The sequence below is a fragment of the Pongo abelii genome, chromosome 12, assembly GCF_028885655.2.
Source record: "Pongo abelii isolate AG06213 chromosome 12, NHGRI_mPonAbe1-v2.0_pri, whole genome shotgun sequence".
Taxonomy (NCBI): domain Eukaryota; kingdom Metazoa; phylum Chordata; class Mammalia; order Primates; family Hominidae; genus Pongo; species Pongo abelii.
Window position 1 is genome coordinate 117,323,067 of NC_071997.2, and position 18,385 is coordinate 117,341,451.

At 36.8% G+C, this 18,385-nt stretch overlaps 1 protein-coding gene across 2 annotated transcripts in view; it reads left to right on the forward strand.

Moving 5' to 3' along the window:
- NBAS (NBAS subunit of NRZ tethering complex) overlaps positions 1-18,385 on the forward strand; it is a 395,596-nt gene that overhangs the window by 51,698 nt on the left and 325,513 nt on the right. For both annotated transcript variants that reach the window (XM_024242131.2, XM_054548369.2), the window contains exons 10-11: positions 913-1,051; positions 7,873-7,941. In XM_024242131.2, the coding sequence (XP_024097899.2) occupies positions 913-1,051; positions 7,873-7,941 (208 nt within the window). The remainder of the gene's footprint in view (positions 1-912; positions 1,052-7,872; positions 7,942-18,385) is intronic.

Here is an 18,385-nt window from a genome sequence, read left to right on the forward strand (position 1 = left end):
ACATTTAAAGTTAGCTTTAGTTGACATAAATTGTAACTGAGTTAGTCTGATATGCCAACTCTAAATAACTTTATGAAGTGTTTTTTTGACTTTTCAATTTCTATGTAGAAACATAAATTTTTCGAGATTTGGTTTTTCTATGAGTATGGCCAAGAAGGAGGTAAACGGAACTTTCAGACTTTTTTTCTTTCTTTAGACAGATAATTATGATGTCTGTTATACAGATCCCTGCCAGAAGTACTGAACATAGCTTTAAAAATTGTGACTGTTGGGGTTTCGTTATTAATTAGCTTTGTTTATATAGTGGTTACACAGTAATGTCTTTTAACTTTTAGTATATGTTAGGCTGTTTGCCCTGTTGATAACTGGCCTCCAGTTATGAATGGAGTGTAACAAACAGAAAAGTGAACCAATCATAGTGTGCAGCTAAACTACCAGCCAGTTTTATTTTTGTATAATTATTGCTCTGTGGTTCTTTCCCATTCAGTCTCTCCTGGGTGTCATTTCTTTCTAGCATTCTGTAATGGCTCCCTCATTGCATCAGATACATTGCCATAATTAATACATAATGTATCTGGGTGAGGCTATACATCTATTAAAGTTTATTGGTGTTGATACAGACAGTTTTTTTGATATTCAGTTGCTAGCCTTAAATTTTTTCTTCATTTCCAAGTTCCCACCCTGCATTTCAGGTGCCTGAATATTTAAGCCTTAGTATATGGTGAAATTCTAATTGAAAAACAGTTTGGTTTTCTTTTGATTCTTTCCTCTGAAATATTTACCTTCTAGGTTTAACATATATTAATAGTACTTGGTAAATTTTCTTTCTCAAGGTGACTGTTTCTGCTCTCTTTGTTTTGCTCTTATTTATGTTTGCAATTTATCGATTTTTAAAATTTTTCTCCTTTTTAGACTTTTACTTGTTGGTGGATGTGAAACTGCTGAAGTAGGCATGTCAAAAGCTTCTAGCTGTGGCCTTTCTGCCTGGAGAGTTCTTTCAGGATCACCGTATTACAAGCAGGTTACTAATGGTGGAGACAGGGTTACTGCAGTAAGTATGAGTTATGGCACTTCACTTTGCTATGTGTCATTTCACTATGCTATTTGTCTTAGACAAATAAGTCCTTTGTAAGATATAGAGGAAGAAATAATTTCATCTTGAATGAGGACAGTGAATTAATGCTGGTATAATTTTATTTCTTTCAAATAACAAATTCAACTGAGGCATATTGTATTTAACTTGGAATAATTTTTAGTAGTGACATTTTTCAGATACTAGAAAAACAACCTAACAGTAGTCCCGTTCCTTGTATTTGCTTATTTAGATGAAAACATGTGCTAAGCACTTTTTAATGTGTTGGCAACTATTTGGAGTGCTTTTTATATGCTCTAACTCATTTAATTCTAAGTAACCCTTTGAGGTAAATATTGTTACTGGCCCGAGTCTGTTGATGAGGTGGTAAGTGAGGTGTAGTTAAGTAAGTTGCCCTGATCATCCAGCTAGCAAATGGCAGAATTAGAGTCCAGATTTCCATATTGTTCCATATTTATATGGACTATTCATCCATCCATCCATTCATTCTATACTTATTTATTGAGCTTCTATTTTGTGTCAGGCAGTCCTTGGGGCTGTAGTAGTCAGCATAGGCTAGGTTCTATTTTGATAATTCAAGCAATCAAATGAGAAAATGCAAAGTCCTGAAATTTCTGTGGCTTATCATATACAGATTTTTTCCTTATTTTGTGGCAAAACCTGCTGTTGAGATCATGACTCTCCTGGGCAGCTTGTTTCAAGTGATGATTAAAAGATCCATGGAGAGTGGTGACCCTTTGGGGTCCTGCTATCTCAGTTTATGGTCTTAGGAAGGGAGGGGAGAGATAAAAGGTGGAACTTTTTACTGTCTTAGACCAGAAGTGACATTGGTTCTACTTACAGTTCATTTATTGTATTATGGCCCCTCCTAGCTTCAAGGGGCCTGGGAAATAGTTTTTTGTGTGTCCAGAAAGGTGTGAAAAACTAGATATTGGTAAATACTAATTATGTTTACCATCCTGGCCACACTGCAGTCTTGCATGTCTTAGTTATTTGTGTAAACTGTATGAAAGTGAGCACTTGGGCCGGGTGTGGTGGCTCACGCCTGTAATCCCATCACTTTGGGAGGCCGAGTCGGGTGGATCATGAGGTCAGGAGTTCAAGACCAGCCTGACCAACATGGTGAAACCCCGTCTCTACTAAAAATGTAAAAATTAGCTGGGCGTGGTGGTGTGCACCTGTAATCCCAGCTACTCAGGAGGCTGAGGCAGGAGAATTGATTGAACCTGGGAGGCGGAGGTTGCAGTGAGCTGAGATCGTGCCACTACACTCCAGCCTGGGTGACAGAGCCAGACTCCATCTCAAGAAAAAAAAAAAAAAAAAAAAAAAAAAAAGAAAAGAAAAGAAAATGAGCACTTGGCCAAAATTATGCAGCTTGGGCTTACCATGGTGTTACCTAGTGGGCACTCAGATATTTTTTCAGTGAGGGAAGAAATCTAGAAATTAAGTTGAAACACAACATTATCGAACATGTTATGTATTCATTTTGATAATGAATTTGCCAAAAAATATATTGATTTCAAATTATGTTCTAAAACAACAAACTATTAAAGATTTTAGTGTTGAAAATAAACTAATGAAGATGTACTTTTGAAAAGAAATCTTTAGCAATAATAGTAATCCTCTGTGAATTTTATTTTTAGCATTTAATATATACTGCAGTGTGTGATTGTAATTTAACCCAAAAAAGTAGTAGTTTCTTTTTCTTTAAATGAAGTCAACTTACTGGTTTATATGGCACCAGACATTAAACCAGTTTGTACATGTAGAACAGGTTATGCAGTACTGTGCATATGCCTTTCCTTCCATTTATTATCCATCTACCTAGTCTACCAGCCCTTTATTCTCTCTGCAGGACCTAGTAAGGAGAACAGTTGGTGTATCATTGGCCACATTTCACAAATAAGGAGCCTAAGGCACAGTAGAGCATAATAACTGAAAATAGAGGTGTGAGATGGGCCAGATCTAGTTTCTGTTCTGCACCCGCCACCCCATGAAATTCTGTCCATATCAGTGGCACTAATATATGCTCTGATGATTATCCCATAATCTATAAAAAGTAAAGTGAGGTAGAAGTTACTCGTACATATTGGACACATTAGTTCATATCTGTAGGAATTTAGCTATGTTTATCTGTCTGATTTAGGTCATATCCAGCTTGTAGTTTTATATGCGAGATGTTTCAGGGCAGATCTTAGAGTCTGAAGAAGTTTCTCTGAGCTCTGTCTAAAGTAAGCGTGATGTGTGCAGCTTTCTTGGCTCACTGCAACCACTGTCTCCTGGGTTCAAGCGATTCTCCCATCCTCAGCCTCCCGATTACCTGGGATTACAGGCACCCCCCATCACGCCCGGCTAATTTTTGTCTTTTAGTAGAGGTGGGATTTCACCATGTTGGCCAGGCTGATCTTGAACTCCTGACCTTAGGTGATCCACTCACCTTGGCCTCCCAAAGTGCTAGGATTACAGGTGTGAGCCACCACGCCTGGCCAAGTCTGCACCTTGTTTTCAAATGATTCAGTAAAAAAAAAAAAAAATTTTAAAGTGTGTGCGTCTGTATACATAGACACACACACAGAGATAAAGCGAATGTGACAAAATGTTAATAACTGGTCTAGCTAGGTGAGAGGTATACTCGTGTTTCATTGTACAATCATTTCAACTTTTCTGTAGCTGTGAAATTTGTCAAAATAGGGTTGAGGAAAGAAGGAAAATGGATGTGTATAGAGGATATAAGGAGAGATAACGTGGTTAAGTGGTGAAAGTCCCTTTTGGTTTGGTGTAATCAAGTGTTTATTTGGGACCCAGTGGGCAAGCAAGTGGCAAGTCACATACCAGGGAACCTTTTTTCACCTTAGTTTCTTTGAATTCTCCTGTGCTTTCCCTTTGCACCTTACTGAAGTATTGGAATCTACTCTGCTATGTATGGTCCTGATCTCTTTGTGGCCTGAGGTTTCGGTATTGAAGTCTTTTAAAAGAAAATTGCTTGTGCGCTGACAAAATAAGTGGGAAAAATACTGAATTGCAAATTGAATGCTCTGCTTATGATTAACTTCTTGAAATGCTGCAAGTGTATTTTAATTATGTTAGTGGCTGTGTCTTGCAGCTAAACTTACAATCATTCTGCATAGCCTTCCCTTACCTCAAAGTAATTTGAGGTTATGGGATTAGTTCCTTTTGTCAGGTGGCAGATATTGTTCTCATCGAACCTCCTCTTACTGTTTGTTTAAGGTTGCTGTTGTCTTGGTGTAGGTATTGACTGAAAAATGCTGCTGACACATACATCATAGTCTCTCACAAGGCTGCTAGGTTGTAAAACAGACTATGCAAAATTCAATATGTGCATTGACCCAAGTTTCCAAATTAATGTTAGTGTCATCTATGTGAGATAGTTTTATTTATTCATTTATTCAACATTTAATCAGTTTTCCAGGTATTAGGAAAACTAATAAACTCTATAACTGTAATAAACTGATAAACTGTAAGATGATCTGCAGTGTTAATTATTTATTGTTGTGTGTTTTTAAGATCAAAATTTTGGAAAACTGTAAAAGAATGAACAAAGTTGACTGAATTTTTATTATTGCTGCTGTTGCTGCTGCTTTTTCAATATAGAATGTTGTTGTGGAAAGAACATAGACTTTTTGAAATCCTATTTCCATGAGAAATCCTATTTCCCTGAAAAAATAGAAGTAATCAGAAGGAATACTTCTGTAGGACCCCACACCCTGCCAGCAGCTATGCCTGTGTACTTTAACTTTTCTCTTGTTCAGACAGAGGAACTGTCCTTGCTCAGGCTAAGGCCAAGCCCTGTGTTTGTCCACTAGATCTCCCACTCTTGTTTATTGAAAGATATTCCTCTTACATCAGGAATTTTGTTACCTCTTAGGTTTATCAGCATATAGCATGCTTTTATTTTTCCCTTCACAAAAACTCTTCAGACTCCACTTTTCCCTGTAGCTACCATCCCATTTCTTTTCCTTTCCTTACAATGCTCAAGAGTTTTCTGTACTTGTTTCCAGTTCCTCTCCTTCCATTCTCCCTTGAATTCACTCAATGGAGATTTGCCTCCATCATTTCATGGAAACTATTCTTATTGATGTTATCAATGTCTTCTAGCATTTTATGAGTTTGTTTTCTTGGTATTCTTTCATTTCTACTAATTGTTTATATAAAAATCAGCTTATTCTGCTTTCCTCTTTCTCTTTTTTGTTGTTTTGTTTCTGCATTGTCACATACATAATATTTGTACATTGGTATCTACTTTCGTCCCCAGCTTTCTTTAGTCATCTATTTATGTATTTTAAAATGCTTACTCAGTTCTTTTGCTGAAGTTTTCCGAGTCGTTGGATGAAGTTATTTTCTAGTATGTTTTGAAAAGGGCTCATAGGTGATGAGTTTCTTGTTTTTGTATTTTATGTTCAAAACTGTTTTGCCATAACCTTGATATTTGAGGGAAAACTTGTCTGGATATAAAATCCTTGGTTCTCCTTTTCTTTCATTAAACTTTTAAAAAATGCTACTTTTGTTTTGCTTTGTATGTGAGATTTTAAAAGTCTGATGCAATCAAATTATTTCCCCTTCGTATTAGTCAGTTTTTCTGGCAGGTCTTTATTTTCTTTATCTTTGAAATCTGATAGCTTCCTAGGATATTGGAGTTGATCATGCTGAGTTTAAATTTCCTGGGTATGCATTGGTTCTTTTAGTGTGTAGATTCAGATTTTTTTCTATTTCTATTTTTTCCATTTTCTGTTTCTGTAAAGTTTTCATGGATTATAATTTTAAATATTCTCTACTTTGGTTTTGTTTATCTTCTTCAGATTCTCTGGCAATGCAAATGTTACTGCTTTTTACTATATTCTCTTTCCAGTAGTTTTTCTTTACTCTTTTTACCTCTCCCTTTTATCTCATTTCCTTTTCACTTTTTAACTCATTTTCATTTTTTCATTGTTTTCATGTCTTCCTTTAAAGCCCCTTATTAAATTATCCTTGAGTACCGTGTAATTTATTCTGTATTTTTTAGATAATGTTGTCTTTTTCTTGTATTTCTTTCCTCAATTTATTGAGCTTTTTATTATTAACTCTTTTTCACTCCTCTTGTCCAGTTCTATTTTCAGTTACTGAATTTTTGATTTAAGGTGGTTTTTCAAGTTGTCCACATTCTCAAATACTTGTCTGACTATATTTAATTCTTTTTGGTGTGCTATGTTAAAGTTTTCTTTTGCTTCATGGTTGTTTTTTCAGCCATAATTTCCCTTTGTTGACACGTGTTGACTTTTGTCTTCTCATGTCTGCAAACTATTTGTGAATCTCTTTCTTCTTCATTTTTATGATATTGGAATACTTTACAAGATTCGTAGGTTAACAGTGCCTTCTTTTGTCAGTATAGCAAAGTTCAAATACCTTAGTAGATTTTTTTGGTTTTGTTTTGGTGGCAGGAGGGGGCGTGAGTTCTCTGATGTTGTGGTTGTCTATTGTCTTGCTGCACACTACATTTGCCCCTTTGCTTCCTTTCCCCTTTACCACCCCTTTGGCAAAAGGCACTTCTTCCTGTTTGCCATTTTTCTCCCTCAGAAGCTCTGTGTTGAAGCCTGCCTCTTCACATCACGCCCACACTTAGGTCCCTTCCCTGTAGGCCATGTCTGATCAACCTGGATGCTTTTATAGTATTTTCACTCAGAGTGGACTTAGTCTTTTTGGTGATAGTTTTGGTTTTAGATGGACCTTAGCCATTTTTGCTAGCTCCCCTCTGTCCTCCCTGGGTGTTTTTCGATTTGCTTTTGCTCACCACCACCCCTTGTGGCAGGTCACAATGGGGTGAGTGGGGACATAGGTTTTAGCAGGAGCAATGGAGATGACACACTGGGATTTGGTGATTTCTTTCCTTTTGCTTACAGTTATTATAAAGTTTGGGTTATTCTCTACCTTCAGGCTAAGCGGAGAGCATGGTTTTTGTGTAGATTTATCTCCCTTTCTTGTTCTCAATTTTTTTGGAGGAAGTATTTGGAGATGTGTATCAAGGCCATCCCTAATGTTTTCAACTCAGAAGTTCTGGCTATTGTGAATATTGTTGCTGTGAACATTCATGTACAAACATTTGTTTGAATGCTTGTTTTCAATTCTTCTGTGTATAGATCTCAGATGGAATTGCTGGGTCATATGTTAGTTTTATGTTTAAGTTTTTGAGGAACCATCAAACTTCTTCCACGGTGGCTGTATGGTTTTATGTTCCCATCAATAGTGTATGAGGGTTCCAGATTCCCTACATCCTCAGCAATGTTCTTTTCCATTAAAAAAATATAGTTTCTAAGTCTAAAGACAAAAATCGTCATGTGTTACATTAAATTATTTTATACACTGATTTCTAAAGATGAAGTCTTTTTTGGTGTTTTTCAAGCATAGAATCAATTGTTAATAGATGAAATTTCTTTTGGAAGTTTTAGCTTTTTCCATACTGATGTTAGGATGAAATGGCAACCTTGGGCAGCCTTACTTGAGAAGAGCTTGCAGTGGATTCTTATTTGCATAAAGTTTACTGGTTATATATTTAAAAAAGCATTTGATCGTGGATGTATTTTGTAAGATTGTACCACTTGGTGGATTTTTTTTTTTCCGAACAAAAACAGAATCTCACCAAGATCCTTGACACCTTCTTGGTGATTTTCTTTAATCATTTAAAAAAATACTAGATTTGCTATAGTTTTCATTTCATTATAAAAGGACATTTTACAATGATAAGTAATTTCAGTAATCTTTCTTCATACGATGCATTTATTTCGCAGGTACCGAAGACACTGGGATTATTAAGGATGTTAAGTGTCAAGTTTTACAGTCGCCAGGGACAAGAACAGGTAATGCAAATTGGCTTAACTATGGTGGGCTTCTCAAACATTTTTACCTGGAAGTACCTTTAAGGCAAAGCTGAATGAACCTCGAATTTTTTGTATCTTCATCTGAGTGTATTCATATACACTATGTGGCTATATGCATTAGTAAGAATTCATAGAGCTGTTGCTGAAGATCTTTATATTTTACTGTGTATCAACCTTATCTTAAAAGAAAAATAATTATAGAGAATATACCCAGCTTTCTTGGGGATCTGGGAATATAGCTCAAGGAATTCTCCTAGAAACATTATATATATCTCTTTGAATTTCATATTTTATCTTTACAAATCTTGTGAATTTTGTATTATTGTTCATAATATATCATTTTTTGGCTTAATATTAAAAAAAAATTCTTCCCCAAATCTGAGATTACTGATGCTCCAAGAAGAAATGTGCCTCTTGACCCTGGGTTTTAAGTACCATTGTTTTACTGTCTTGTTACTTAGCAGGAAAAGCGTGGATCCATGGCAAGGACGTTAGACGGTTTCATCCAGATGAATATCAGTGATACTTAGGAACTGCCTCTGTGAGGTGGTTACATTTGTTTCTCTGTTTGATTTTCACAAGAGTCTTGACCTACACTGGGGAATCAAATCATACTTTTGTCTTGTGGGGGAATCAAATCATACTCCTGTCTTGGGGGAAAATCAAATAATCTAATCTTTTTCACTGCTTTAATTTCTTTCCCTGTAGGACCTGCTGATATGAAAAGTCAGGCCTCCATATCTGCAGATTCTGTATCCCTCAAATGCTGTATTTCCAATCCATGGTTGGTTGAATCAGAGGATGTGGAACCTGCGGATATGGAAGGCTTGACTGTACTGTACTTTTTATCATTATTTTAGAGAGTACTCCTTCTACTTACTAAAAAAAAAGTTAATCATAAAACAGCCTTAGGCAGGTTCTTCAGGCATTGCAGGGGAAGGGATTCTTATCATGGGAGATTACAACTCCATGAGTGTTACCATCCCTAAAGACCTTCCAGTGGGATAAGATGTGGAGGTAGAAGACGGTGATATTGATGATCCTGACCCTGTGTTGTCCTAGGCTGATGTGTGTATTTGTGTCTTAGTTTTTAACAAAAATGTGTAAAAAGTAAAAGCATAAAATAAAATACAAAAGTTTATAGTACAAGAATGTAAAGAAAGAATTTTTTTTTAATACAGATGTATATATAGCATGTTTGTGTTTTAAGCTAATGTTATCACAGAAGTCAAAAAGGTAAAAAAATACAAAGTTTATAAAGTAAAAAAGTTACAGTAAGGGAAGGCTAATTTATTATTGAAGAAAGAAAGTTTAAAAAAATGAATGTAGTAGAGCCTAAGTGTACAGTGTTTCTAAAGTCTACAGTAATGTGCAGTAATGTCCTGTCCTAGGCCTTCCCATTCACTTGCCACTCACTCACTCACCCAAAGCAACTTCTAGTTCTGCAAGCTCCATTCATGGTAAATGCCCTATACAGGTGTTCCATTTGTTATCTTTTATACTATTTACTGTACCTTTTCTGTGTTTAGATACACAAATATTTACCATTGTGCTCCAGTTGCCCACAGTATTCAGTAGAGTAGCATGCTGAGCAGGTTCGTGGCCTAGGAGCAATAGGCTATACCACCCAGCCTAGGTGCATAGTAGCTATCCCATCTATATTTGTGTAACTGCACTCTGTGTATGATGTTTTCACAACGACGAAATCACCTAATTACGCATTTTGCAGAACATCTCCCTGTTGTTAAGTGATACATGACTGTACTAAAATTTTAGAGCTGAAAGAGCTCATAGGGCTTATCTAATAATTTATTATCATGAACACTTTGACAAGTATTTTCACAGGATCTCACAGGAAGTTTGCATTACCTACACTGGCATTATGATGCCTACTTTTTATTGATGAAGAGATTAAGGCCTCAAGAGAAATGTGTGCCTAAACTCACTTATCCAGTGTCAGAGATGTGTTTGGTCTTCTGTTGGTTTGTGATCCAGTGCTTGTTTTCACCACTTCTAGTTGGTTATTGTCTTAAACCTTTAGTTGGTAATTTGGAAGAAACAGAAACTAAGATGTGTTTCAAAGTAGCTGAGATGACAAATTACTTAATATCTTAGAAAGAATTATCTATTTTACTACTCAAGGTTGGCAGCAATTATATTTCTCTTAAAATGTGTTCCTCTTAGCCTGGCGTGGTGGCTTACGCCTGTTATCCGAGTTCTTTGGGAGGCTGAGGTGAGAGGATCACTTAAGCCCAGGAGGTCGAGGCTGCAGTGAGCCATGATTGTGCCACTGCCCTCCAACTTGGGGGACAGAATGAGACCCTGGCTCAAAAAAAAAAAAGTTCTTCTTAACTACTAATATCTTTACAAAATGGGCCTGCTTTCCTGTATAACCATATTATTAATATTTAGTTCATTTAAAAATTTACTTATGAAACTCTATCAACACTGAGATTGTATAGTATTAGAGGTAATGTAAGTAAAATAGCCAAGACAGTGATTGTCATATTGCAGATACTCAGCAAATAATAATGGTGTAATGGTGACTGCTGTTATCTCTGTTAATTTCTTTATATCGTGAATTATAGAATTAATAATTAGCAGTCCACAGGTTCTTTTTGAATTGTGGTTTATTATACCCAAACTTACGTGGCTTTAAAAAATAACTTCTCATTGTCTGGCATATAATATTAACTTTCTTTTTTTTTTTTTTCTTTGAGACGGAGTCTCTCTCTGTCGCCCAGGCTGGAGTGCAGCAGCTCACTGCAAGCTCCACCTGCCAGGTTCACACCATTCTCCTGCCTCAGCCTCCTGAGTAGCTGGGACTACAGGCACCTGCCACCATACCCGGCTAATTTTTTGTATTTTTAGTAGAGATGAGGTTTCACCGTGTTAGCCAGGATGGTCTGGGTCTCCTGACCTCATTATCCGCCGGCCTCAGCCTCCCGAAGTGCTGGGATTACAGGCATGAGCCACCACGCCTGGCCAGTATTATCTTTTAAAAGAGTATATTAAAATAAGAATTATTTATATTCTTTTATAAAGGATATTGGCTTGGATCTTTTCTTTTTTTTTTTTTTGAGATAGTCTCGCTCTGTCACCCAGGCTGGAGTGCAGTGGCGCGATCTAGGCTCATTGCAAGCTCCACCTCCCGGGTTCACGCCATTCTCCTGCCTCAGCCTCTCGAGTAGCTGGGACTACAGGTGCCCGCCACCACGCCCAGCTGATTTTTTTATTTTTTTAGTAGAGACGGGGTTTCACCGTGTTAGCCAGGATGGTCCTCGTGATCCACCTGCCTCGCCCTCCCAAAGTGCTGGGATTACAGGCGTGAGCCACCGCACTTGGCCTTTTTTTTTTTATTTTTCAAAAGCCTTTTTTTCTTTCCTTCATGCATTTACAGCGTTTTTGTCACAGGTTGTTAGTCAGGCTTTTGAGGCTGACTTTGATTTGAAGGATAGATTTCTAATTTTGTTTGTGTGTGTGTGAGACTTCTAAAATATAATGGTCTAGAATATCTAGTAAACTTCTTGAGGGTGGGGATTTATGTTTGTTTTGTTCATTGCTGACTTCCTACAGTGCAAAACAATGCCTGGTACCTAATATTTATTATTGAATATATAATATTCAATAAATACTTGTGGAATGTTGGAAGAGCAGCACTTATAAATTTGCCTTTTATTGATCTGAGTATTTTTTCTTTAAGAATATGTAGTACTTCAGAATGTTTCAAATGTATGCACTAGAAAACTACTTTCTTTTTAATACAGTTTGTATATTTGAAAGTTACAGGAAATGGCAAATCACTCATTTTAAATTCTATTAAATTAGATGACAGGTGATTGATTTCAGTACAAAGGTCTGATGTTTAACGTTCTTAAAAACCTTGTCTTGGAAAGGACAGTTAGTTAGGAAGTTTTATTGCAATGTTTGAGGGAAAGTACAACTCATTCTCCAAATATTGCTGCCAGTAGTAGAAGGATTTAATAGTATTTTTAATGAAGAAAGAACAAATGGATATTGGAGCTAGTGGAATACAGTGGATTGCAGCAGATACTAGTGATACTCTTTGCTATCAAGCCGTATTTCATGACAATTTCTTTGTGTTCATATTTTAACAATTCATGTAGTTTTCCTTAATAAAGATCATTATGCCTTCTCAATCAAAACGTTTTAAAATAGTCTCATTTTACTTTTTAAATTTTTACTTTTTTAAAAAATTTAACTTTTATTGTAAGTTCAGGGGTACATGTGCAGGTTTGTTATATAGGTAAACTTGTGACATGAGGGTTTATTGTACAGATTATTTCATCACACAGATATTAGGCCTAGTCCCATTAGTTATTTTTCCTCATCCTCTCCCTCCTCCCACCCTCCACCTGCTCATAGACCTCAGTATGTGTTGTTCCCCTCTATGTGTCCATGTGTTCTCATCATTTAGCTCCTACTTATAAGTAAGAACATGTGGTATTTGGTTGTTCCTCTATTAGTTCCTGCATTAGTTTTCTAAGGATAATGGCCTCCAGCTCCATCCATGTTGCTGCAAAGGACATAGTGTTGTTCTTTTTTAGGGCTGCATAATATTCCATGTATGTAACACATTTTCTTTATCCAGTCTATCACTGAAGGGCATTTAGGTTTATTCCATGTCTTTGCTATTGTAAATAGTGCTGCAGTGAACATACGTGTGCATGTGTCTTTATGACAGAATGATTTATATTCCCCAGTGTATTAGTCTGTTCTCACACTGCTGTAAGAACTACCTGAGGCTGGATGCAGTGGCTCATGCTGTAATCCCAGCACTTGGGAGGCTGAGGCAGGCAGATCACTTGAGATCAAGAGTTTGAGACCAGCCCGGTTAACATGGTGAAACCCCATTTTTACTAAAAATGCAAAAATTAGCTGGGTGTGGTGGCACACACTTGTCATTTCAGCTACTTGGGAGGCTGAGGTGGGAAGATTGTTTGAACCCAGGAGGTAGAGGTTACAGCAAGCCAAGAATCGCACCACTGCATTCCAGCCTGGGCAATGGAGCAAGACTGTCTCAAAAAAAATAAATAAATAAATAAAAGTAACTCCCTGAGACTGGGTAATTTATGAAGAAAAGAGGTTTAATTGACTCACAGTTCTGCAGACTTAACAGGAAGCATGACTGGGAGGCCTCTGGAAACTTACAATCATGGCGGAAGGTGAAGAGGAAGGAAGCACATCTTTACCATGGTGGAGCAGGAGAGAGAGAGAGAGAGAGAGAGAGAGAGAGAGCACAAATGGGGAAGTGCCACACACTTTTAAACTATCAGATCTTGTGAGAACTCACTATCATGAGAACAGCAAGGGGAAATCCGCCCCCATGGTTCAGTCATCTCCCATCAGGCTCCTCCAATTTGACATGGGATTTGGGTGGGGATGCAGATCCAAACCATATCACCCAGTAATGGGATTACTGGTTCAAATGGTATTTCTGTTTTTAGGTCTTTGAGGAATTGCCATACTGTCTTCCACAATGGTTGAACTAATTTACGCTCCCACTAGCAATGTGTAAGCGTTCCTTTTTCTCCACAACCTCGCCAGCATCTGTTATTTTTTGAATAGTCCCATTTTACATGTTTGTATGCCAGACACTATGTATGTATAAATATTTTTATTATTGGGACAAATATATATATTTTAATTATCTGTTAAACCTCACAACTCAAAAGGTATAGTATTATCCAAATTTTATAGACTAGAATCAGATTAGAAAAATTAAGTGAGGTTTTATAGCAAGTGGAACTCTAGCATCTGTGGTAGTTTGATACTGTATTGCTGCCATGTTCTTTTATGGGCCCTCCAGAGAGGAAAGTTGAAATAACTTAGTGGAGAATGGGTGAGCTACTTCCCGTTTCTGTATACCCCTACATGTACATTATACACTCAGTAAATGTTTTTACTGATTACCCATTTTGCAGGCAGATTAGTTACAGAGAATCAGCGGAGGAAAGGTATGGTATATCTAGGGGAAAAAGTTGTAAAATTTTAGCTCCTTTAATAATTTGTTAGATAAGCTTTTAAAAACATATCTTTTGATAGAGTTGTTTCTCAGTTATTATAGATGACACAGAAGTATACTATAGTGAAATACAAGGAAATATTTTACTAATTTTTCGTCATTAAAAGTAATTTTAATACCTACTCATAGGTGTTACTAGGAGCAAATTAAATGTGTGTTCTGTGACTTTGGGATGCTATAAACATCAATATATTCCATACTTCTTAATGTGTAAAATATGAGTATTTTCAGATTTTCAATACCTTTCAGATCCCAAGAAGTCCTAAGCTGGCATCTGTAGCCCAGTTCTCCTCTGCACTTCAGATTTGTATACCCTGCTGCTTACTTGACAGCTTCAGTAGGATAGCCTTCAGGCATTTTAAATCAAGCATTTCCAAAACAAAACTCTGATAGCTTCTTATTTTTCTTCTGTAACCATTTCTACCTTAGACTTGATTGCCTCAGTAATCCATCCTTTTGCCAAAGGGAGATACCTGAAAATTATTGCTGATACCACCCAGTCCTTCATCCCCCCCATCTAATCTAATCTAACACCTTTGCTACCAGTATCATCTTCAGAGTGTACTTAGAATCTTTCTACTTCTTTTTTCTTCTGTGGCTATCACCATCGTATAATTTTTCATCTCTCCTACATTAGCAGATACTTAACCCTAGCAACCTTAGTGACTTAAAAAATGTAAATCAGATAAGCTCACTTTCTTGCTTGAAGAAAGCCTTCAGTGACTTTCTGTTGAATTAAGAATGATGACAGAATAAAATGCTTAACATTATCCAAAAAGACATTACATAAGCTGGCCCATGACTGTCTCTGCAGACTGATCTCATACCACTGGCTCATTCTCTTTTAGTTATGTTGGCCTTATCTCAGCTCATCAAGGGTGCCATGTTCTTTGCTTTGTAGATTCCATTTTTTTTTCTATTGGGAATGGTTTTACCTTATTTGTCCTCATTAATTTAATTTCTTCTCATCTTTGGGCATCAGCTCTATTTTTCATATCCTCAGACTCCTCTTATAGTCCTTCAATTTAAATACAGTTCCTATTGTTATTCTCTCTTAGAGCACTCTGTATTTTTCTTCCATAGTGGTAATCAAAGTTTGTAATGTAGATTTATTTGTTAGTTTATTTGTATACCTAATCTGTATTTTCATGGCTCCATGAAGTTAGGTTCACATCTGTTTTACCTAGAAAAGTGCCTGGAATAGAATAGGTGTATTAGATGATAACTTCCTTTGCAGCAAGAAATTAAATCAGATTCCTGCTAGCTTCTTTTTGCACCTTCTTCCTTCCTCCCTCTCTCCCTCCTTCTTTTCTTCCTTTCTTCCCTCCCTCTTTCCTGGCTTCCTCTTCTCCCTCCCTCTCTCCCGTGCTTTCTTCCTTCCTAAGCTTTTTATTGTGAAATAGAATACAGATATAGGAAATTGCATCAAACAAATGTGTGGTTTAATAACCATTTTGGGGACAGCTTTATTGAAATATTCACATGTGGTACAATTTACAATTCAGAGTTTTTTAGTATATTTACAGAACTGTGCAATGATTTCAAGAATCAGTTTTAAACATCTTATGGCTCTGGAAAAAACCGCTGCATTCCTTAACTATCACCTGCAACACTCCATCTACCCAAGTTGTAAGCAACCCCTAATCTTTTAGTTTGTATTAATTTGCCTATTGTGGACATTCTGTATGAATAGAATTATAAAATATGTGGTCCATTGTGACTGGCTTTTTTGGCTTAGCATGATGCTTTCAAGGTTCACCCATGTTGTTGCATGTTATCAGTATTTCATTTCTTTTTATTGCTGAATAATAGCCCATTGTGTGTGTGTGTGTGTGTATCTGTATATGTATGTATGTGTGTGTATATATATACACACACACATAGTTTTCTTTATCCATTCATCAGTTGGACATTTGAGTTGTTTCTACTTTTTGACTATTATAAATAATGCTGCTGTGAACATTTGTGTGCAAGTTCTTTTGTGGAAATATCATTGAATTTTTCTTGGAGTGGAATTGCTGAATCTTATGATAACTGCGTTTAGCCATTTGAGGAGTTGTCAGACAGTTTTCCAAGGTGGTGGCACCATTTTCTGTTCCTAATGTCAGAGTATGGTGTTTCCATTGTCTCTAGATCCTTGCCAACACTTGTTATTATCTTTTATTCTAGTAATCCTGGTAGGTGTGAAGTGGTTCTTGTTTGTAGTTGAAAAGGTACATAACCTTATAACCATTATCTAGGGCAGAAACAGGACTCTGCCAGCTACCTTCTATGGACCCTGTCACAAACACAGTTCCCGCCCACCCTCCATAAGCAGCCATTATTCTGGCTTAGGTTTATTTGTTTATTTATACTTTTATCATGCAATTTTTCATCTCTAACAATATGGCTTTTTTAAAAAAACTATGTGTTTTAAGTCGCTTTTTCTCTATCTGCTGGTCCCTCCTCCATATCATCTTTTTTTCTCTTAAAAATTATTTGTTGAAGAAACTGTTTTTTCATTTTACTCATTGCATCTTTATAGTGGTGTTTCCTTTATTCTTTTGTCCTTTTGTGTCCATGTATTCTTATAAATTAGTAGTTGGATTTAAAGATCATGCACATTTTTTATTTGCTTTTCTAGGCAGAAAACTGTATAGGTGGTAGTGTCTTCTTTTATCAAGAGGATCATATCTGTTTTTGATGACATTAGTATGGGACTTACGCTGTACAAGTGGGTGCAGGCCGGTTAGTTTTGAGAGCTTATAGAGTGCCGATTGCTCCAGGATATCTTGTCACTCTCCTGCTATTGGAGTGTGCATAGCTTCCCCCAGTTTCTATTTACGTGAACAGTATTTATCAAGTGCCTGGTCAGCATTTTGGCAAGAGACTACTCACCATTTTCTGTGCAATGCATTGAGGAAATTGCCTATTGTGAATGCCAAGAGATGTTCCCTGCATGTTGGGAGAGTCATTGTATTGCTGCCACAGAGTCTTGTCAGGTCATCCGGGGCATGCCACATGAGTGTCTGGGCTTTGGCTGCCTCCTCAGCAAAATGAAAAAAGAGTGGTAAAAATGAAGAATTAAAGTGGAAGATTACAAGTGGAGGTGCACATCAGAGATACCTGGGAGTTTTTTCAAAGAACATATGCGTATGTTTTTCCAGCCTAGATTTCTATTTATCCTAAGTGCTGGGAGTGGAGCAGGTGTCCATGTGATTCTGATACCCTCCTTTTTTGGGACCATCACTCTTTATTGTCTTATTTCAGCTCTTGTATTCTAGCATTTATATAATGTGGATGGAGTTTCTATACTCAGGGAGCATATAAAGTGGTTAGTGAGACTAGATAAAGTACTAGTTAGAAGTTAGAAGAATTAAATATCAATATGTTCCCCTAATATAAAAGATCTTACTAAGGTGCAAGTGAAGAGTGCCAAATGAATGAGACATGTTTTTGGAATTTACGATTAAGATGTGTTATTATGGATTCAGGTAGAATCCAATCTTCATACTAACTTCTATATTTAGAAAGTTGAGTTATATGATAAATGCATTAAATGACATTACATACATTCTAATTTTATCCTTGGGGCAACCTTATAATGTGTAGATGTTGTTATTTTTATTTCAAAAAGAGAGAGAGTCTCTGTTACTTATGATAGTTAACTAATGTGCCTACAGTCACATAACTACTAGTGGCAGAGCCAAGTTGAATGTTCTTGACCATAATTTCAGCTGTTGAAATGGTGATTAAAATAAAAATGACATTCATAGCTGAGGAATGTGAAAGAAATTTAAGATTTATTTTAAACAAAGTGAAAATTGTGGCTGGGTGTGGAGGCTCATGCTTGTAATCCCAGCATTTTGGGAGGCCGAGGTGGGCAGTTCACCTGAGGTCAGGAGTTGAACCAGCTTGGCCAACATGGTGAAACCCCATCTCTACTAAAAATACAAAAATTAGCCCGGCGTGGTGGCAGGTGCCTGTAATCCCAGCTACGTGGGAGGCTGAGGCAGGAGAATCCTTGAACCCTCGAGGCAGAGGTTGCAGTGAGCTGAGATTGCACCACTGTACTCCGGCATGGGAGACAGAGTGACTCTGTCTCAAAAAAAAAAAAAAAAAAAAAAGAAGAGAAAATTGCAGCTACATATAAATTTTATTGCTTTTACAACTACTTAATTCAAATAAAGAAGAGAACAAGATTATTATTTACTTGTGCTGAGAAATCTTAATACAGTATGAAGAATCATGGTTTAAATGTTTGAGGTTTACTTTTTTTTTTTTGAACCAGAGTCTTGCTGTGTTGCCCAGGCTGAAGTGCAATGGTGCTATCTCGGTTCATGCTAACCTCTGCCTCCCAGGTTCAAGCCATTCTCCCACCTCAGCCTTCTAAGTAGC